Source organism: Rana temporaria, chromosome 13, assembly GCF_905171775.1.
Source record: "Rana temporaria chromosome 13, aRanTem1.1, whole genome shotgun sequence".
Taxonomy (NCBI): domain Eukaryota; kingdom Metazoa; phylum Chordata; class Amphibia; order Anura; family Ranidae; genus Rana; species Rana temporaria.
Genome location: NC_053501.1, coordinates 51,853,275 through 51,875,588, shown reverse-complemented (window position 1 = coordinate 51,875,588; position 22,314 = coordinate 51,853,275). Strand labels below are relative to the sequence as shown.

Sequence of the window (22,314 nt, the reverse complement as noted above, 5' to 3'; positions counted from 1 at the left end):
GTTTCTTTTGGCATGCCATCTGCTATTGGGATCTTCTGGCTCTTTCATCCAGTGAGGGTCTGTGTTGTAGCAAATACCTTCCACTTCCTAATAGACTTCCCTTTGCTTCTAGGCATTGATAAAGCCTTTGACATTTTTTTTCTATCCATCCACTGACTTGTGCCTGTCCGTAACTTTATCCCGGAGATCTTTTGGCAGTGCCTTGCCCCCCACAGTCGATTGTTTGCTTCAGTTGCACTACCAGGCACAGTTGGAAGTCAAATGAATTTGTGTGCCACCAAGAAGGTGATTAGCTACACTTGTTTGTGTTTACTTTTGAGTTATTTTTAGGAAGGGGGGAATCCTGTATTCCAACTCAGCAAATGGTTAGATTTTTTTTTTGTTTTGTTTCTAAAGGTTTTTCTGACATGTTAGGTTTATATATCTTTCACTTGGATGTTATAAGTTGCACTGAATAACAGTTGGATAAAAAAAAAAAAAACACCTGTCTTCATTTCAAGCCGCAAAGCAACAAAATGTGATGTGTAAAAAGGGGGGGGGGGGGGGGAGGCGATATTCTTTTCTATACCCACTGTATATCCAGTGCTGTGTTTTGGCAGAGGTATGAGGACTTCCCATTCTGTTCCCAGAACAAAAAATTTAGTCTGGCTGGGTGCCATTCACAGGAAGCTGTGTATTTTCTGAATGAATACAAGGATTCCTCCGATAGGCCAAAGTAGAGAGTTGGGCAGATGAGGTCTCTAGCTCAGCCAGAAGGAAACCTTGTATTCAGAGAACACAAATCTTACTCAAAAATGGCAAAGCTCTGCAGGACTTTATTTTGTTCCCAGAGATGGACAGAAGTCTCCACCCCACTACTGACCACAGTGCCGTATGTTGTATGTAGCTCATTTTACATAGCAGTTCATACAGTGCCGACAGCATGTGCTCCTGTTACTGAAGGAAATCCTTTCCTTTGACCAGCTTGGTCCAAGGAAACCATTTAAAATTCAAGAAAACCTGGAACTTCGCTTTAACCAAGAACCATGTTTTTGATTTTGCTTGTTTATTTTAATTTTTTTATGGTTGAACTGGATGGACTTGTGTCTTTTATCAACCTGACTAACTATGTCAGGGGTTGACAAATTTGCTTGGAATCTAGGAGCCAGCTAAAAAAGTTAGGAGCCAGAAGACGCGCCCCAACGAGCTTGCGCGCAGAAGCGAACACATACGTGAGCAGCGCCCGCATATGTAAACTGTGTTCAAACCACACATGTGAGGTATCGCCGCGATTGGTAGAGCGAGAGCAATAATTCTAGCCCTAGACCTCCTCTAACTCAAAACATGCAACCTGTAGATTTTTTTAAACAATGCCTATGGAGATTTTAAAGGGTAAAAGTTTGTCCCCATTCCACGAGCGGACGTAATTTTGAAGCGTGACATGTTGGGTATCAATATACTCGGCGTAACATTATCTTTCATAATATTAAAAAAAATAGGGATAACTTTACTGTTGTCTTATTTTTTAATTAAAAAAAGTGTAATTTTTTCCCAAAAAAGTGCGCTCGCAAGACCGCTGCGCAAATACGGCGTGACAGAAAGAATTGCAATGATCGCCATTTTATTCTCTAGGGTGTTTGGATAAAAAATATATATAATGTTTGGGGGTTCTAATTAGAGGGAAGAAGATGGCAGTGAAAATAGTGAAAAATTACATTAGAATTGCTGTTTAACTTGTAATACCAACGGCCACCACCAGATGGCGCCAACTTACACATCTGGTGGTAATAACTTGTAATACCAACGGCTCACCACCAGATGGCACCAGCTCACACAAAAAGCCAAGTTGCCAGGACCCTATTTCTAGTCGCCATGGCGACCGGGATTTGTCGAGCCCTGAACTATGTAACCACATTGGGGCTGCCCATTCTGAAGATGCTAACTGCATGGCTACTACATGAACCCGCTGGCTTCAACAATGCATGAATTACTGAACAGGAACAATTATGCATATATCAGGAAAGTGAAAATAAATCAGATGTCCTTATTTGCATTCTGGTTTCAAGTAACATAAGTGTATGATGACCAAGAAACCTATGCAGAATGAGATGTAGTAATGGCAGCCTCCATATGCCCTAGATTGGGTGACACTTCTCTTACATTAATGGGCACGCTGAGTGGAGATCAGGAGAGCACAGAATTGATAACACTATAAAAGCTGTGTAATTACATCAGAGAATGAAGTCCCTGGTCTGGGCTTTCCTACACGGGGTTAGCAGAAGGTGAATTTGTTTACAGGCTACAGTCCAGGAATGTGCAAAAACTTGTTCTGCTACAGCGATAGTGTATCTAAGAATACAGCCTTTCACATATAGGCCCCCCATTATGGGGAGATGACAGGCTACACCAACATTCCAAATAGATTGCAGAGCCTTATGAGGAAATGGAATATATTGTGAAAAATAGCTCAACTCCAGGCAAACATAACAGACACAATAAGGCCTCATGCACACTTGAGCTTAAGAACGCCTGTTTTACAAGCGTTTGGGGCTTTTTCGTTTCTGCCTTTAAACATCTTTCCATGATCGACTTATTAAAGTGGTTGTAAACCTTTATTTTTGACTTTTACCTACAGGTAAGCCTATAACAAGGCTTCAAAATAGTTAATATGCAAATACAGTGATACCTATTATAAATAAGGTGCCAAATGTGATATTAAACAGCGCTCAAAAAAATATGTGAAAATGTAAATATCAACAAATATAATATTGGTACAGTGACATAGTGAAAAATAAATAAATAATCCACCCTCTAAGTGAGTCAATATATAAGTGTCCAAAAATCCGTGCAAAAATCGCATCAAAAAATACCAGGTTGGCAAATAAAGTCCATGAACTGTCTAAGTGAACAAAAAAATATATATAAATAGTTCATAAATGGAGAGCAAAGGAAAAGAAAAAATCCTTCCCGATCTTCAATAAGTGCTTTCACCACACCACAGTGACTGCGTGCTTCCACCACCCATCAGAAATGCAAACTCACCGCAACAAATGGCCTGACACTTTCGTGTTTAGGCACACAGGCTTGTTAACTGACCCCCTCAGTTTAGTTGATAGAACTCCTTCTTTTCATATAGGGTGGAGCATTCAGTTAAACAGATGGAGATCCGAAGCAAAAAGAAAACTCCAAGATAACAGCCATATGCAAATAAGAAAAAGAGAGCACAATAGTGTGATACTGTAACACAACTTTTAATAACACACTACAAATCTCCCAAAGAATGCACTCACAAAGGTAACTCTTGTTACAAGCAGTGTATAAATCCAAAAACTGACACGGTGTAAAACAAAAAATAAAGATATCCTCCAGGTGAACTAGTGGTCACAGCGGACCAACGAATAGCCCAAGTGTTACTCACAGCCCTTGTGCAGGTGTACTGGAGCTGCTGCTTAGGTAATTGAGCTGGTGGCAGATTAGACCATTCCACGTTCAAGCTTAGAAAGTTAGGTGTGCGGTTGTGACTTCAGTAATCACTCCCCGACATGTTTCATCGAAATGATTTCTTCATGGGGTTCGAACCCCATGAAGAAATCATTTCGATGAAACATGTCGGGGAGTGATTACTGAAGTCACAACCGCACACCTAACTTTCTAAGCTTGAACGTGGAATGGTCTAATCTGCCACCAGCTCAATTACCTAAGCAGCAGCTCCAGTACACCTGCACAAGGGCTGTGAGTAACACTTGGGCTATTCGTTGGTCCGCTGTGACCACTAGTTCACCTGGAGGATATCTTTATTTTTTGTTTTACACCGTGTCAGTTTTTGGATTTATACACTGCTTGTAACAAGAGTTACCTTTGTGAGTGCATTCTTTGGGAGATTTGTAGTGTGTTATTAAAAGTTGTGTTACAGTATCACACTATTGTGCTCTCTTTTTCTTATTTGCATATGGCTGTTATCTTGGAGTTTTCTTTTTGCTTCGGATCTCCATCTGTTTAACTGAATGCTCCACCCTATATGAAAAGAAGGAGTTCTATCAACTAAACTGAGGGGGTCAGTTAACAAGCCTGTGTGCCTAAACACGAAAGTGTCAGGCCATTTGTTGCGGTGAGTTTGCATTTCTGATGGGTGGTGGAAGCACGCAGTCACTGTGGTGTGGTGAAAGCACTTATTGAAGATCGGGAAGGATTTTTTCTTTTCCTTTGCTCTCCATTTATGAACTATTTATATATATTTTTTTGTTCACTTAGACAGTTCATGGACTTTATTTGCCAACCTGGTATTTTTTGATGCGATTTTTGCACGGATTTTTGGACACTTATATATTGACTCACTTAGAGGGTGGATTATTTATTTATTTTTCACTATGTCACTGTACCAATATTATATTTGTTGATATTTACATTTTCACATATTTTTTTGAGCGCTGTTTAATATCACATTTGGCACCTTATTTATAATAGGTATCACTGTATTTGCATATTAACTATTTTGGATTCTATAATTTTTAAAGCAGCAGCTCTTGCATATTTATTAATTTATTCATTTATTTTATAAATATCACTAGTGTTCACATTTATTCTCCAGCTACGCGCAGTGAGGGTGGCTCACATTAGACGGCCCTTATCTCCACCCCTTTTTTCTACTATAACAAGGCTTACCTGTAGGTATAAAGAATATCTCCTAAACCTGTACGGTTTAGGAGATATTCCCTTCGCAATGCGGGCGGCGCAGGGGGGAATCCACGGCGATAGATCCGGCAGCCGCCGGACCTTGCCGATTTTAAATCGCACACCGTCATCGCCGCTCCAGCCAATCACAGCACTGGAGCGGCGATACCCGGAAGACACGCCGGAGCAAGATGACATCTCGCTCGGCGTGAACCAGGTAAGTGTTGTTCACCTCGTTTTGAGGTAAGTATTTCATAATCAGCTAGTATGCGGTGCATACTAGCTGATTATGCATTTTGCCTTGCAGGTAAAAAAAAAAAAAAAAAAAAAATTATATATGCGGTTTACAACCGCTTTAATGCACAAAGGTGTTTACAGGAATTTAAGGGCAGGGGCATTCAGAGGCAGACAAAAAAAAAAAAACAAAAAAAAAAAAAACAAACACACATCACTTGCACTTTATGACAAGTGTTTCGGCTAAAAAAAATATTTAAGAAAAAGCACCAAAACACAAGTAAAACACACCTAAGCTTTAGGTGTGTTTAGCACTTGAGTATTTGATTTCAATGGCCAGAACAAATAGTCTGATGCCTGAGCGCTGGATGCGTCCAAACGCATTTCCAAAAACAAAGCCCCAGTAGGCATAAGGCCCTAAATACGTTTGGTATTCAATAATAAATTATTAAAATGTATTTTCTAAATGCAAGCAGCTTAAAGCAGAGTTCCATCCACTTTTACAACTTTATCTTAAAAAGGAAAGACCACCCCTTCACCACTAGTTTTAGAGCAAGAATGGTATCCCATGGATGGATTGGCCTCAGGGGGCAGATATTGTGGCCTCCCTGGACCAGTAAGTGTCCTTATTAAAAAAAGTCAGCAGCTACAGTGTTTGTAGCTGCCGACTTTAAAGGAAAGCAAGAGACACGCTGACAGGATACAAGTGCAGAGTGACAGACAGATGAGCTTGTAATTTTGCTGCTTCTCACACTTACAGGTCTTCTCAGGGACAAGACCTGTATGGGTTACTTAAAGCAAAAAAATCAATCTGCCTCCTAGGGGGGCTTCACCCTCAGGCACATATGCATAGGCATACCACAGGCTCTGCCCAGCCTTGAGGTCCTGGCAGAGCCGGTCAGCACATCTGAAGGGGATTTTCCAGGGACTCACAAAGACAAGCAAGGTTCTAGGACTTCCCTGCGCATGCAGATGGCTGGGGACTGTGGCGCATGCACAAATGTGACACAGCAATGTCTCATAATTGAGCCAGTGCAGAACAACATGAAAACTCGGGTCTCCTGTATTAATGTAAAAACTGGATGGACAGAAATACAAATCCCTTGGCAACTAAAAACGGCTCTCATATATGCATTTCATTTTTAAATTAAGCAATTTGCCTGATGTTCAGCTACTAGAAAAAAAGTTGTGTCACTTCTGTTCATATTTTGCAATTTTCCTTTGTACCTCTTTGCTCAGACAGATGACAAATCTCCACCCCAGAAATAAATCAGCAAGTGAGAAGTTTCCAAAGACAATGAAACCCAAGAATCCAGCATAGTCAGCAAACACACACAAAGAAAATAGGAAAGCTTTTTTAGTCAGTTTAGATGGGTACTTTTGTGCTCCTCTTCTGGTTAGAACATACAACAACCTACCTCATCAGATATCGGAGTGTAATTCACAATGTGAGCAGGTATTACAATCATTATATTCGGATACCTGCAGTAGCCACAGATCAGTACTGTTTAATATAACATTTGGGCCATCAGATAGGGGAGTATAGAACATATTTTACAGGTTTTGGTCGATTTTGCTTTCTGACCTGTAGTGACACCAGGGCCAGATCTAGGGGGTCCTTATCCCCCCCCCCCCCAGATTTCATTCATGCCCCCCCCCAGGACCAGTGACATTGGTGAGGGGCTGCTCATTTTCAGAAATGCAGTCAATAATGCTGCACAGTGCCCAGTCTCAGGCTGTGGAAGGACTGAGGGTTCTGATATGGGGGCACTTTAAAGTGTAGGGGAGCCTGGTTATGATGGGAGGGGCTCTAGTGTGTAGGGGAACACTGATGTGATTGGGTGGGCTCTAATGTCAAGGGGGCTCAGATGTGGTGGCGGGATGATGGTGTGGGGGTGGGGTTTGGAATCTGATGTGATAGGGGAGACTCTGATGTGAAGAACGGAACCTTTTGTGAAAGGAGTGATTGAAGCTCATTACTTTGCTCTGCAGATGAACGAAAACATACAAAATTAGAGTGGTTCTAAAGTCAGAAGGTTTGCATGAAGATAAAAAAAAAAAAAAAAGTTGCGTCTAGCAGCCCACCCCCACTCATACTTACCTGAGCCTCATCACGATCCAGCATGAGAGCCTTGGCCGCCCGGACTCTCCCTGCTCATTGGCGGAGACAGCAGCCAGGTGCCATTGCCTCCCGTTACTGTCAAAGTCAGAGAGTCAATGAGGAGAGAGAACAAGCAGGGCCGAGCCGTGGCTCCATGGACACAGAGCAGCGGCTTGGCTCGGGTGCCCTTATAGCAAGCTGCTTGCTGTGGGGGCACTCGGCAGGAGTGATGGCGAGGAACCCGAGAAGGAGGATCTGGGCTGCTTTGTGCAAAACCACTGCACAGAGCAGGCAAGTATAACCCCCCCCCCCCCCCCATTTAAAAATATAAAAACCAAGTAAAAAAAAAAAAAACTTTAGTATCACTTTGACAATGTTACTTTGTATCTCTCTTTACAGGGCTAGATAAGGTTGTTGGATCGTGAAGGTCTGTAGATGGAGGGATTCTAGCGTTGGGGCTCTTTCACGTATAACGTCCATTTTTCGCAGACTGTTTTCTCAGAGGGGATCGCTCTGTTGATCCCTGCTGAGCCGGCGGATGACAGGTCCGTCTCTGCTCACTGTGTAGAGACGGACCTGTCAGATCTCCACTATGGGGGAATCGGATGAAAAATTGATTTGCCTGTCTATTTTCATCCGATCAGCCAGACAGGTGGAAAACAGACATATCACCGCTGACATCCTCCGCTCCATAGAACTGTATGGAGCTTTCCTTCAGGTCTGCAAAAAAAAAAAAAAAAAAAAAAACACACATACATACACACACACACACACACACACACACACACACCTCTAACAGGTGTACGGGGCTTTAGGGCAGGGCTCGACAAATCCTGGGCGCCAGGTCGCCATGGCGACTAGAAATGGTGTACTGGCGACTTGGCTTGGAAGGTGGCTTTGTGAGCTGGCGCCATCTGGTGGTGAGCCGTTTGTATTACAAGTTATTACCACCAGATGTGTGAGCTGGCGCCATCTGGTGGTGGCCGTTGGTATTACAAATTAAGCATTACAAGTTAAACAGCAATTCTAATGTCATTTTTCACTATTTTTCACTGCCATCTTCTTCCCTCTAATTAGAACCCCCAAACATTATATATATTTTTTATCCTAACACCCTAGAGAATAAAATGGCGATCGTTGCAATACTTTCTGTCACGCCGTATTTGCGCAGTGGTCTTACAAGCGCACATTTCTGGGAAAAAAATTACACTTTTTTTAATTAAAAAAATAAGACAACAGTAAAGTTATCCCCATTTTTTTTAATAATATGAAAGATAATGTTACGCCGAGTAAATTCATACCCAACATGTCACGCTTCAAAACTGCGTCCGCTCGTGGAATGCCGACAAACTTTTACCCTTTAAAATCTTCATAGGCGACGTTTAAAAAAAATCTACAGGTTGCATGTTTTGAGTTACAGAGAAGGTCTAGGGCTAGAATTATTGCTCTCGCTCTACCAATCGCGGCGATACCTCACATGTGTGGTTTGAACACCGTTTACATATGCGGGCGCTGCTCACGTATGTGTTCGCTTCTGCGCGCAAGCTCGTCGGGACGGGGTGAGTTTTCTTGCTCCTAACTTTTTTAGCTGGCTCCTAGATTCCAAGCAAATTTGTCAAACCCTGCTTTAGGGTATGTACAAATGTATGTTCTAAAATTGATACTGTGCGACAATTGCATAAAAAAAAAAAAAAAAAATTCATCACATCCCAACTAACTAAAAGGCAGAGGAGTTTGCTGTATCAGAAATAATGAATTTGAGATGTTAAAAATGTGTGCACACTTTGTGATCACCCTGGGAGAAAATACAACACGTCTGTGCCTGTATAGTCCCTGCACAACAAAGGTAAGCTGGGCAATCATTCCCAGTGCGGTGTGTGGAAGTGTTAGAATGAGAAAAAAAAGGGGAAGAAGAAAAGAAGAAGAAAAAAAAAAACCTACTTGTAGAACCAAAGCACTAGAATGCAGCTACAAAAAAAAAAAAAAAAGATAACAATCTGCAAATAGTACAATTAACTGGATGTCCATAGCAAAGCATGTGATCAAGTAACAAACATGAGCTCATGGGTCTAGGCACACAAGAGTCATTACTTCACTGTAGTAACCGCCGGTGTGACTCGTATGCACATGACAAACACACCTTTACCAGCACTAACAACATTAGATAGAAGCGACGTCATCAGCATTACCGAATTCTATTTTCTCCCATGTTAACTCCCCCTACGGTCTTGGATCATCGTGAATGAAGGACAACAAAATGGATAACTAGACCATAGTCAATAATTACAATGCAAATGATATTTTCTAAGGTCAGTCTGCAAAGCCAACATATTTTAATGCAACATCTGAAGGGGAAAGTCATGCAATAGATATAGGAAGGGCAATTACTGCAGAACTCAAAGTGTAAACTATAGAAGGGAAAAAAAAATAAAAAATCTACAGTGTGGTTTCCACCATCATCTACACCATTGAATGGAAGAGACGCCTTTCTCAGACTGCCACCAACCAGCTGTTAGGAGCACTTCCTGGTGCGGACACATTTCTAGCGTAAAGCAGATACAAACTTAAAAAAACATTAACAAACCAGTCTGACAGAGGTCTTAAAGATGTGACCCCTGACATTTATCACAAGTAGAAGGGTCTTCCTGCTCATCAGGGCTGGACTTACACTTCCTGCTCCTCTTGGTTTCCTTCTGCCTCCTCCGACTCTAAAGTCACTTCTAGATGGATTATAAGGCTCCATTCACACCGCCAGCTCAGCAGGAGATCTGTCCGTGGATCTCTGCTGAGCCGACGGATTACAAGCTCCTCTCTGCTCACTGAGCGGGGAGGGGCTTGTCGGGCGCCGCTGTCTCCTATGGAGCGATCTGATGAAAACGGACAGCATGTCAGTTTTCATCAGATCTTATCTGATATGGACGGATGGGGACGTATCCCCATACGTCTGTTTTTAGCGGATCGGTTCAGATGTCAGCAGACATGTCTCCGCTGACATTCAACGCTCCATAGAGATGCATGGAGCGCCCCGTTCAGGTCCGCTGTCAAAACTGACGGGCGGACCTGAATGGTCCATCCGTGTGAAAGAGGCCTTATGCTGGTTTGGCAGGAACCATATGCATGTTGATCCATCTATAGGCAGGCTAGTTCTACTGAAGTCGATCCATCAATTGACTTTATTACAACCAGCCTGTCTGGGTGTTTTTTACCCAATGTAAGGAAAGAGAACTGAATAATGTATGGCCTGCCTTAGAATTTATATATCAATTTTAATAATGTTTTACCGACAACCAACAATTTTTATGAGACCAGGCAACTTATATGATCCCTGACAGCCTTGCCCGTCCTAGTCCATAAAGCCTTGGTTCAACTAGAAGTGGAAAACCCCCTTCATGTACACTACCTTTTCAATAAAAAGTTTCCTGAAGTACATCAAGGTAGGCAAACAGGGTGAGTGGACTTTCAATGAAAAAAAAAAAGAAAGAGGAGAGGATGTGCTGCCAGGTGGTGTTCAATGCACACGACATAGCTATCCTATTCATCTCTATAATAGAGCCATGCCTTGTCGCGATTACACCCGCCCACGGCGAATAGCTAACCGCGACCTGCGTTCCGTGAATGGGGTATATGAGGAACTAAGGGGTGAACTTCTACTGAGCATGCAAGACTGGCTGTGGTACTTTCACAGCCTGCACTACCTTTGCCCACCACTGCAATCCAGCTAGCTGACCACTAGAGGGAGACTCCACTGCAATCCAGCTAGCTGACCACTAGAGGGAGACTCCACTGCAATCCAGCTAGCTGACCACACACAGGCAAATCTTACATACAATCTGGTGCACTCTAAGGCCCCGTACAGACGAGCAAACATGTACGATGAAACCGGTCCGCCGGACCGTTTTCAGCGTAAATGTCTGCCCGGAGATTTCTGTACTCACCATCATACAGAAATCCGCGCGTACTCGATACGCGTCGACGAGGCCGTGCGGTCGCGGCGACGATGACGCGGCGATGTGCGCGGCCCTGGCGGTTCAATGCTTCCACGTATGCGTCAAAGTCATTCGACGCATGCGAGGGATGGCGGCCGCTCGGACATGTACGGTAGGTCTGTACAGACGACCGAACATGTCCGACGGACAGGATTCCAGCGGGCAGGTTTCTAAACATGTTTAGAAATATTTGCCCGCTCGAAAAAGGCCCGGCGGGCAAATGTACGGTGGAATCCTGTCCGCTCGGCTGTACAGACGACCGAACATGTCTGCTGAAACTGGTCCGCGGACCAGTTTCAGCAGACATGTTCGGTCGTCTGTATGGGGCCTAAGGGTTGGGGGAGAAGTCTAGCAATTAGCACACACTGCTAGGGTTCCTCCAGCTATCCTGCAAGCTTAAATCCCGGTGTTAATCACTCATCCCACTGTCCCCACACACAATAAAAGTATAGTCTGCCACCACCCAACAGTTTGTCCGCAGACTGGTCTGCTGAGCCACCACACACACAGATCACTGCCTGGCAGATCTGTTAGCTTACAATCTGCATGCAATTGAATACCGATTGGCACGTAACTTGGACCGAGTACTTAGGCTCTAAAATACAACAACCTCTCCAGAGATACGAGTCCTAGCTTAGCACACAGAAGTCACTTATTAATTTTATCATTTAATATCCCGAAAGTGGGCAGCGCATACAAAAGAAAAAAGGAGTTACAAAAAATACAGAAAGGACACACACTTGGCAATTTGCTAGGAAAATAAAAAAAAGGGATAAAAACAGAAACAAACTTTGCCGAAGTCTATGCTTTTGTAGAAGCATACAGGACCACGTGGGATCTCCCCAGTTTCTAACTGGTTTTGTGGAAGAACCATGTCCATATCTCAGGATACCCCATTTATTGATATATGGATGTGGGCTGGACTTTGGCCCTTGGCCAATCAACCCCGGGGGGTTTTCCTGTCTCAGCCCACAAGATGTTTTGTGTTCTGAAATTACCAGAGTCGTATTGGCCCAGAACGGCGCCGAATTGCTGGGTCATGGATAGGATTTCCAAAAACCAGTGCATCAGTCCGATCGCGACTGTACCAATCACTGCATGCCTGCCGCAGTCAGGCGCCATATAACGGTTGTGGATTTTTCTAGGATTCTACACACGCTACAAATACAGATTGACATGTATATGTAGCCCAACATGTGTACAATCAAAAGGAATTTTTTTTATCTCTCTGCCGCTAATATTTGAGCTTTTATGGGACATAAAGTAGGTTCCTCAGATCTGAGGATATAAATTAAAGTTTGCAGACCAGCCGGGGCCTTGTGAATGCCCCCTGTGGGTCCTGGTAGCCACACTGGCTAGGACTCTCTTTGAAGGCTTCAGAAAGGTGGCAATCTATGTTTACTCATATGGGAACTTTTATTGGCATCTAGGCGTCAACTTCGGCCTACAAACTGGTCATGTCCTTTTCAAATGCCAATGAAAGAACGTATGTGCATGACTGATATTGAATATATATTTTTTAACCAAGAATTTAACTACATCTACAATTACACTACTTGTACAGATCACGTCACATTTCGTTAGGGCAAAACTATCCTACGCTTACATTTATGTCACATGCCTATGCATTACAGCAGAAGTAGCTGGTTCTACATAGGATGTTAACACAGTACCGTGTAGAGAAGGGCAAGGAAGAATGTGGCAACAGTTCTTTAAAGTGTAGCAGTACAAATAATGCTAAAAACTGCAAAACTTAAGGGTGGGTTATAACCCCTGAATGTTTTTTCCCCCCCCATCCGTTTCCCATTGGGGAGATTTCCCTTCACTTCCTTTGCCATAGCCAAAAGCAGGATGGGAGAGGAAATCCACGAAAAGTTTTTTTATTTTTTTAAGATTTTTTTTAAGAGAGTTTACTTCCTCTTTAAATGTGTAGTAAATCTAAGCAAATATACCCTCCCTTACACTACAGTAGTCACAGCCTGCTAAAGAACGCAGATCAATTGGGTTGTATAGGTTGCGGTTCCTTGTATATCAGCAAGAAATAAAAAAACTTAAACTATCACTGTACATATTGTACAAGTTCAGTTGAGCAAAACGAAGACTATACAAAAATTGTACATGTCACTGCGAAATGTCCTACTTCAGCATTTTAGAAGAACTTTCCTACAACCAAATGGATATAGAGTAAAACCTTGGTTTGCGAGCATAATTCGTTCCAGAAACATGCTTGTAATCCAAAGCATTTTTTTTTTTTTTTTACAGGGTATAAAAGAGAAGAGAGGCACCTCTAAGTGTAGCAATAAGTTGCACCTTCATTAAATGTAACCATATTGCTACACTTAGAGGAGTCTCTCCTTTTTTATTCTCAGTTGTGACATGACGCTACTCTTATATCAAGACATCGCTTGTATATCAAGGCAAAATTTATTAAAACATTTTGCTTGTCTTTCCAAACGCTCTCAAACCAAGGTTTTACTGTATGAACCAAAGTAATTAAATAGCATACATGCAGTATAAAAGCATAAAATATTTCTGGAGTAACCCGTACATTCTACAGCAAAATAGTTTAACTGTCACAAGAGCTTACCTGTTTAGAAAGGCATTTCCAAAACTATTTAGTTTTCGAAATGGCTTTTTAGGGTCGACAACCAACGCATTTCCTGGAATGCTTCCCTCTTTTTCACCGTACATGACAGCAATGAATGAATCCGTTGTGGGCTCTGGTCCAATTCGCATTCCTGGAAAATCTTGTTCTAGTAAGTATCTGTAAATAAGGAGAACACAAATTACAATCTTATTCAATACCGATACAGAAACAGTTCAGTAAAAAGTCTTTAGGAAAAAAAAAAGTGTTTTGTAGGGAAGTCATTAAAGGACATACAGAAAAACCTTGGTTTGCAAGCATAATTCGTTCCAGAAACATGCTTGTAATCCAAAGCACTTGTATATCAAAGCATTTTTTTTTCAGGGTATAAAAGAAGAGAGGCACCTCTAATGCCGCGTACACACCATCACTTTATGTGATGAAAAAAAATGACGTTTTTAAAAACGTCACTTTAATTGACCGTGTGTGGGGGAAAACGTCGTTTTATGTCTTGTAAAAAACGACCAAAAAAAAATTGAAGCATGCTTCAATTTTATGTGTCGTTTTTCAAAAGTGCACTTTTTACTTCACAGAAATTGACCGTGTGTAGCAAAAATAGTCGTTTTCTAAGACGTTTTTTCATCCACGCATGCCCAGAAGCTACTTATGAAGCAAGCAAGCTTCAATGGTAAAACGTGGTGGAACGTAACCTCACTTTGCAAGATCATTGTGAGAAAACGATGGTGTGTAGGCAACTTCGTCTTTGAAAATTGAAGTTTCAAAAACGTCATTTTTTACTTCACAGAAAGTGTCGTTTTTTTTCATCACATAAAGTGATGGTGTGTACGCGGCATAAGTGTAGCAATAATGTGCTAAATGTTGGACCTTCATTAAATGTAACCATATTTCTACACTTAGAGGCTCCTCTCTTCTTTTTTTTATACTCAGTTGTGACATGACGCTACTCTTATATCAAGACATCGCTTGTATATCAAGGCAATTTTTTTCAAACATTTTGCTGGTCTTGCAAAACGCTCTCAAACCAAGGTTTTACTGTATCTGAAACAAAACTAATGCGAAAAAGGGGTCATAACTCTCAAAAATGTCTTCTTAATCCATTGCAGATCCACGGAAGGTGAGAATTCAGTTTTCATGCATTGATGGTAAAATGTCACGTTGGCTACAAGAGACAAAGAATTCTAACTGGAGCTTCATTATTGACTCAGCACCGTGACATGCGAGAATGAAGACAATCATTACCGTGTAAGTGTCAAATGGAAAACCTACAAATGGCTGCAATTATTTGCTTTTCTTGTCTAAATGGAACAGCAATAAGCACAGAGGAGATGGGAGCTTTGCCCGGAATGGAGAATAAATCGAATTTTTTGCTTAGCCCAGCAAGCGCAAAGCACAGAATTTTCCAGAGAGCGATATGGGGTCGGCCATTGCTGACCTTTTTAAAAATACTAGTTGTCAAGTTATAAAATCTGACCCACCGGCTTCAGCACATTCCAAGTAACCTGGACCGCAAGTCCTTATCGGCGTACTTGACCACTTAAAGCAGTGGTCATCAACCCCGTCCTCAGGGCCCACTAACAGGCCAGGTTTTATGTATTTCCTTGGGGAGATGCAGTCTAGTATATTGCAATCACTGAGCAGCAAATGAGATCACCTGTCATGTATTTCAGATATCTTGCAAACCTGGCCTGTCCCCGAGGACAGGGTTGATGACCACTGCCTTAAAAGTATGGAAGCAAGGAGGTCAGTATGACATTCAGCCAAGTAACAATTGCAGTATGGAACGTCTGTATGAAAAAAAGGGAAAGAATGCAAAAAACACACACACAGCCAACAAATCCAAGAACTGGCAGGCTGCAATATACTAGATATTTGCTTTAATACGGGTTTAAAGAGGAAGTAAATCCTGATGGGTGTTACTTCCTCATTGTTTCCCTGCAGAGGTAAAGCATAATGGGCTACTATACATCACATAGTAGCCCATTATGTGTCACTTATCTGCAGGAAAAGCCGGCGATGTCCCCGTTTTCCTCGCAAGTAGCAAAAGGCCATTCTTCACCCCTCCTCCTTCCAGGACCACAAACTCCGGCTCTGTGAGTGGCCAGAGTCGCGTGACGTCACTCCCGCGCATGCTGCACGGCGATTTGCAAATATCTCCTAGACCGTACAGGTCTGGGAGATATTTCAAGCACCTACAGGTAAGCCTTAATCTAGGCTTACCTGTAGGTTAAAGTGGTTGTAAAGGGTTTACAACCACTTTAAAGCCTTAGGGCCAGATTCATGTAGATTGGCGCATCTTTGAGCGGGCGTAACGTATCCTATTTACGTTACGCCTCCGCAACTTAGACGGGCAAGTGCAGTATTCTCAAAGCACTTGCTCCGTAAGTTGCGGCGGCGTAGCGTAAATAGGCCGGCGTAAGCCCGCCTAATTCAAATTGTGAAGAGGTGGGCGTGTGGTATGTAAATTAGCCATGACCCGACGTGATTGACGTTTTCACGAACGGTGCATGCGCCGTCCGTGGACATAGCCCAGTGTGCATTGCTCCAAATACGCCGCAAGGACGTATTGGTTTCGACGTGAACGTAAATTACGTCCAGCCCCATTCACCGACGACTTACGCAAACGACGTAAAAAAACGCGGGAACGACAGCCATACTTAACATTGGTACGCCGCATGTACGCCTCATAGCAGGGGTAACTTTACGCCGGTAAAAGACTAACGTAAACGGCGTATCTGTACTGCTTCGGCCGGGCGTACATTCGTGAATTTGCGTATCTAGCTGATTTACATATTTAGACGCGTAAATCAGCGTACACGCCCCTAGCGGCCAGCGTAAATATGCAGTTAAGATCCGACGGCGTAAGAGACTTACGCCGGTCGGATCTAATAGAAATCTATGTTTAACCGATTCTAAGATTTAGGTGCATAGATACGACGGCGTACATGGCGCTACGCCGTCGTAAGTCCTTTGAGAATCTGGGCTTTAGTGAAGTAAAGTACGTTTAACTATAAAATTATATATATATATATATATATATATATATATATATATATATATATATATATATATATATATATATATATATATATATATATATATATATACACATACACATACACACACACACACACACACATACACATACATACACACACACACACACAGTATTTATCGGCGTATACCGTGCACTATTTTTGCCCTGAAAATCAGGGCAAATCGTGGGTGCGCGGTATACGCCGATACCCGCTTTCCCGCGCTGAATTTGAATACTGCGCCGGCATATACCGAGCGCAGTACACTTGTGTATCAGGACGTCACCACGAGAGTAGCCGAGCCTGCCCGACGATACACGAGTGTACTGCGCTCGGTATATGTCGGCGCAGTATTCAAACTCGGCGCGGGAAACGAGCGTAAATGACGAAGAGGACACCGGAAGCCGCAGACAGAAGCCGGACCCGACGAGGCCGCCGATGGGTGCCGCGGAAGACACCAAAACTGTAAGTACAAAAAATCTTTTTTTCACAGGAATCCGGGTCAAGTTTAGGGGTGCGCGCTATACGTGGGAGCGCGCTATACCCCGGTATATACACATACATACATACACACACATACATATATAGAATATTGTTATTATTAATCAGCACAAGGGGCATGAATTTTCATTCCAATGTGTTCATTGTTCTGCCAACTCCCTACACAATCTTCCAGTACAGCGATTTTTAATAAGGACCTGTACAATATTTTCTATGAATGAGAAACGATCGCTCAGGTAGATAATTCATTCAATAGTTTTTCATTTCACAGAAACTATTGTACAGCTTCTATGAATGGAGGAGGTGGGCAAAGCTGGCACTCTTTATGGGTGAATTTGGCTCTATTAACCCCCACCGCACTGAAAGATTAAGACAGCAGTGGTAGGGAGGGAAACCTGAGTATGAAAGATTTCAACTAAACAAGCAGCCTGTAGTACAAGGGACACATCAGACTGATAGCACGTCATGGTCCTTGTTTCCAAATTTTATTTATTGGCCAAACTTAGGTTTTTACAGATCAAAAACACATTTATAGGCAATTGCACCGCGACTACATTAGATAACAGATGGCTGGATGACTAATCGGGGAAGTGAAAGCAGCAAGCAGTTTGAACCCACAGGTGTGTAGTCATTGCAACAACACATTGCATCTCTAACTAATGCCTGCTGGGGTCATATGTTATAATAAAGATACTCTCTACAAGCACATCTACATCACAACAGACAAGATTCCCTGACCCATGTATTATTTATTTATTACAGGTACTTGTATAGCGCTGTCAATTTATGGAGCGCTTTACATATGTGTTAAACATTAACATCAGTCCTTGCCGTCAAGAAGCTTAGGCCCCTTTCACTGGGCGCTGCTGTTTTTAGTGGCGCTTTACAGCTAATTTTGCGGCGCTATTCGGCCGCTAGCAGTGTGGTTTTACCCGCCCCGCTAGCAGCCTAAAAACCACCGCAAAGCGCCTCTGCAGAGGCGCATTGCCGGCGGTATAGTCATGGTGTCCCATTGATTTCAATGGGCAGGAGCGGTATACACACCGCTCCAAAAATGCGGCTAGCAGAACTTTTCTTTTTCACGTCTTGCTAGAGCAACGCTCCAGTGTGAAAGCTCTCGGGCCTTTTACACTGGAGACACAGCAGCAGCTGTTTCAGGTCAGTTTGCATGCGCTATTTTTAGCGCAGTAGCGCCTGCAAACTGCCCCAGTGTGAAAGGGGTCTTACAATCTGAGGTCCCCAACTCGCATACATACTAGGGCCAATTTAGATAGGAGCCAAGTAACCTACCAGTAGGTCTCTGGAGTGTGGGAGCAAACCCGAGTCCCCACACAGGCACATGCAAACTCCAGGCAGGTGGTGTCATGGTTGAGATTCGAATGGGTGACCCTAGAGCTGCTGGGCGGAAGTGCTAACCACTTAGTAATTGTACTTTATACATTCTGCAAAATGCAGAGCCAGGATATCCATTTTCTAATCTGCCCTAATAAGCAGACAGTGGCAATAAGGTCCCTACTAGATGGATATATTCCATGTCTATACAAGAGACCCTCAACGTATTGAACTTTTCTGAGTGATGGTCATAACCACTTTAGCTGGTAAAACGGAAGCCTGGCCTAAACCCCACATTAGTCACACAAATCTAACTTTTTGCTAGTAGAAACTACAACCCACAAGCTATTCAACAGAACTTTGCATTTGAAGCATTTTAGAGAGTGTGCAGTTTTCAAAAGTTGCCTATGTTAGCAATCCCTTTCCGCTGCCAAAAGTTCAGACTTGTGTGAACTAGCATGTCCTGAGCCTGAACTCCACAAACACAAGGTTCTGCTTCCTCCGCTCCGTTGTAGATATATATTCTATTAATCTAAACATGTCCCCTGCAACTGTCAACCAAAAACAATGGCGATTCCTGCCCGGAGGGTACATGGAAGTTCAGAGGGAGAAAATAAACCTTACCAAAGATTGTTAGTTAGAATTGTTTGGTACACAAAGTCAAAATTATTAGGTTCAAAAGATTAAGAGGTAAAAATAGGCAACTAATAGCCAATAAAAGAATGTGCGCCTATGTATAAATAGAATGTTTATAAGATATATAAACATATCATACACACAGACACAGACACACACATACATACATACAGAGACTCAAATTGTGATTTTCCATTGCCTGCCTAGGAAGGAGTCACTTGAAGAGGAACTCCAGTTGTAAGGGCAATCACCAGCCCAAGAGTCAAGCGCCAGCTTCACCCAGGATCCCTGGTGCCACTGTTTCAGAGATTACTCCCAACTGCACTTGCAAGAAAGCTCCCCCCTCCGGCCGCAGACATCTCTCCGGAAGGTTACTTTCGGGTATCGCCGCTCTGGCGCTGTGACTGGCTGGAGCGGCGATGATGTCACTCCGCGCATGAGCCGGCATTCTCAGTGCGCAATGTGCCGTAGACAACCATTTATTCCTTTTGGAAAATATCTCCTAAATGTGTCGCTTTAACTGACAATTGCGCAGTCGTGCAACGTGGCTACCAAACAAAATTGGCGTCCTTTTTTTCCCCACAAATAGAGCTTTCTTTTGGTGGTATTTGATCACCTCTGCGGTTTTTATTTTTTGCGCTATAAACAAAAATAGAGCGACAATTTTGAAAAAAAAAATGCAATATTTTTTACTTTTTGCTATAATAAATATCCCCAAACAAGATATAAAACAATTTTTTTTCCTCAGTTTAGGCCGATACGTATTTTTCTACCCATTTTTAGCAAAAAAAAAACGCAATAAGCGTTTATGGATTGGTTTGCGCAAAAATTATAGTGTTTACAAAATAGGGGATAGTTTTATGGCATTTTTATTAATAATTTTTTTTTTTTTTACTACTAATGGCAGCGATCGGCGATTTGTAGAGAAAAAGAAAATATCCAGTGAGCGGCAGTTGTGTTTTTTTTTTATGTCACAATGTACAGTATAAGATTTCCTGTCATCTGTGCCCAGTCTTGCCACACAGAGTTAATCCAGCTCTGAGCAATCCTCCTTTATTGTTCTGTAAAATAAAACGGACTTGGAGAGAAAAACCTTAGTCCGTTCCGCCCCCTTGCTGTGAGTGACAGGTTATTTACATAATTCATGCACTAGCTTCAGACAGGCATTATTTTTTTATTCCCACCCCCCTCTCCTTTTCTGGAGTCATGTGGTTACTTTTCTGGATTTTGACTGGATGTTAGTAATCATAGTAGAATTTAGTGTAAGGAAAAAAATGCATGTTGGCAAGGGGAGTGTAGAGGAGGGAGGGGAGTCTACTGACATCATGACTCCACCCACCGAGCTCCAGACAACACATCCACCCACAGAATCTGCAGTTTTTCAGGTCTCATAACAGACAGAGAGGAGACATTTGACAGGTAAGGATACATGCAGGAGGCATGTATATCCTCATAGATCAGCACTATGGCATTAGTTTAGAAAGGATGAGAGTGGGTTTACTTTCACTTTAAGGTCAAAGGAGAATGGGAAGACTGGCTCGCGATGATAGAAAGGCAACAGCAACAACTCGTTTTAACCAAGGCAAACAGTAACAACTCGTTACAACCGGAAAAGTTTTTTCACAGTAAGAGCTGTGAAAATGTGGAACAGACTCCCTCCAGAGGTGGTTCTGGCCAGCTCAGGAGATAGCTTTAAGAAAGGCCTGGATTCTTTCCTAAATGTACATAAAATAAACTGAGTACTACGATTTGTAGGTAAAGTTGATCCAGGGTAAATCCGATTGCCTCTCGGGGGATCAGGAGGGAATTTTTTCCCCTGCTGTAGCAAATTGGATCATGCTCTGCTGGGGTTTTTTGCCTTCCTCTGGATCAACTGTGGGTATGGAGTTGGGTGTATGGGATTGTATTGTGTTTTTTTATTTTGTTTGTTTATTTTTTTGTGGTTGAACTGGATGGACTTGTGTCTTTTTTCAACCTGACTAACTATGTAACTATGTAACTATGTAACCAAGGTAACAGTAACAACTCGTTACAACCAAAGGTATGCAGAATACCATCTCTGAATGCACAACACATTGAACCTTGGAAACAAAAACACCACCACTCAATATATAACCCATTGGGCCAGATCCTCAAACGAGATACGACGGCGTATCTACTGATACGCCGTCGTATCTCTGTTTCTAACTATGCGACTGATTCTTAGAATCAGTTACGCATAGATAGCCCTAAGATCCGACAGGTGTAATTGCGGCCGGCGTAGAATATGCAAATGAAGACTTACGGCGATCCCCGAATGGCCCGTCGATCTAAATCTACGTTGTTTTCGTCGAGTTACGTCGCGTAAAACTAGGGCTGAGTCCTATTTGACTAAGCCATGGTAAGTATGTCTGTCGTTCCCGCATCGAAATTTAAACCTCAACGTCGTTTGCGTAAGACGTCCGTGAATGGCGCTGGACGCCATTTACGTTAACGTCTAAGCAAATGACGTCGGTGCGACGTCAGTTAGCGCAATGCACGTCGGGTAATTTACCCGACGGAGCATGCGCAGTACGTCCGCCTAATTTAAATGGGACCCGCCCCATTAGATTGGGCACGCCTTGCGCCGGATGGATTTAAGTTACACCGCTGCAAATTTCCAGGTAAGTGCTTTGTGGATCGGGCACTAACTTAGGAAATTTGCGGCGGTGTAACTTAAATGGGAAAAGTTAAGTTGCGCCGCCTGGCTGTGGATCTGGCCCATTGTTTGGTAAAATACACACGTTTGTGGAATGGCTACAAAGTACGAGACTTAAAAATCTCCATAGACAACACTTTAAACATTTTTACAGGTTACCAGTTAAGGGTTACAAAGGAGACATAGAGCTAGAATTATTGCTCTCACTAGAATGCCTTACAACACTGGTTACATATGCGTTTGCCCCTGTGCAGGGGGGCGCTTTAAAAAAAGAATTGGTAAGCTGCAATATAATTGAAGGTTTGCTTTTGGGTTTACCACCACTTTAAGAATTCTGCACCTACAACAAAAATGTAGTACCATGGTGAAACTTTTATTTGTTATCTGAAAGACTTGGCAGAAGCATGTCACTTTTGTATGTTCCAGCGCTCTTTCCTCAGCGACAGGTTTCCTTCCAGCCTAAACTTTAGCCAAATAGGAAAATACCACCACTATTCTGAACATATAGCGCAGAGTCTTCTCAGGTCAATTTTCTACCTCCGGCTAAGGCCCCTTTCACA

The 22,314-nt window shown here is 42.7% G+C and overlaps 1 protein-coding gene across 1 annotated transcript in view; it reads right to left on the bottom strand.

The window, feature by feature from the left end:
• Nucleotides 1-22,314, bottom strand: part of EHD4 (EH domain containing 4) — a 67,517-nt gene that overhangs the window by 40,241 nt on the left and 4,962 nt on the right. The window contains exon 2 of the mRNA XM_040333056.1: nt 13,559-13,735. Within this exon, the coding sequence (XP_040188990.1) occupies nt 13,559-13,735 (177 nt within the window). The remainder of the gene's footprint in view (nt 1-13,558; nt 13,736-22,314) is intronic.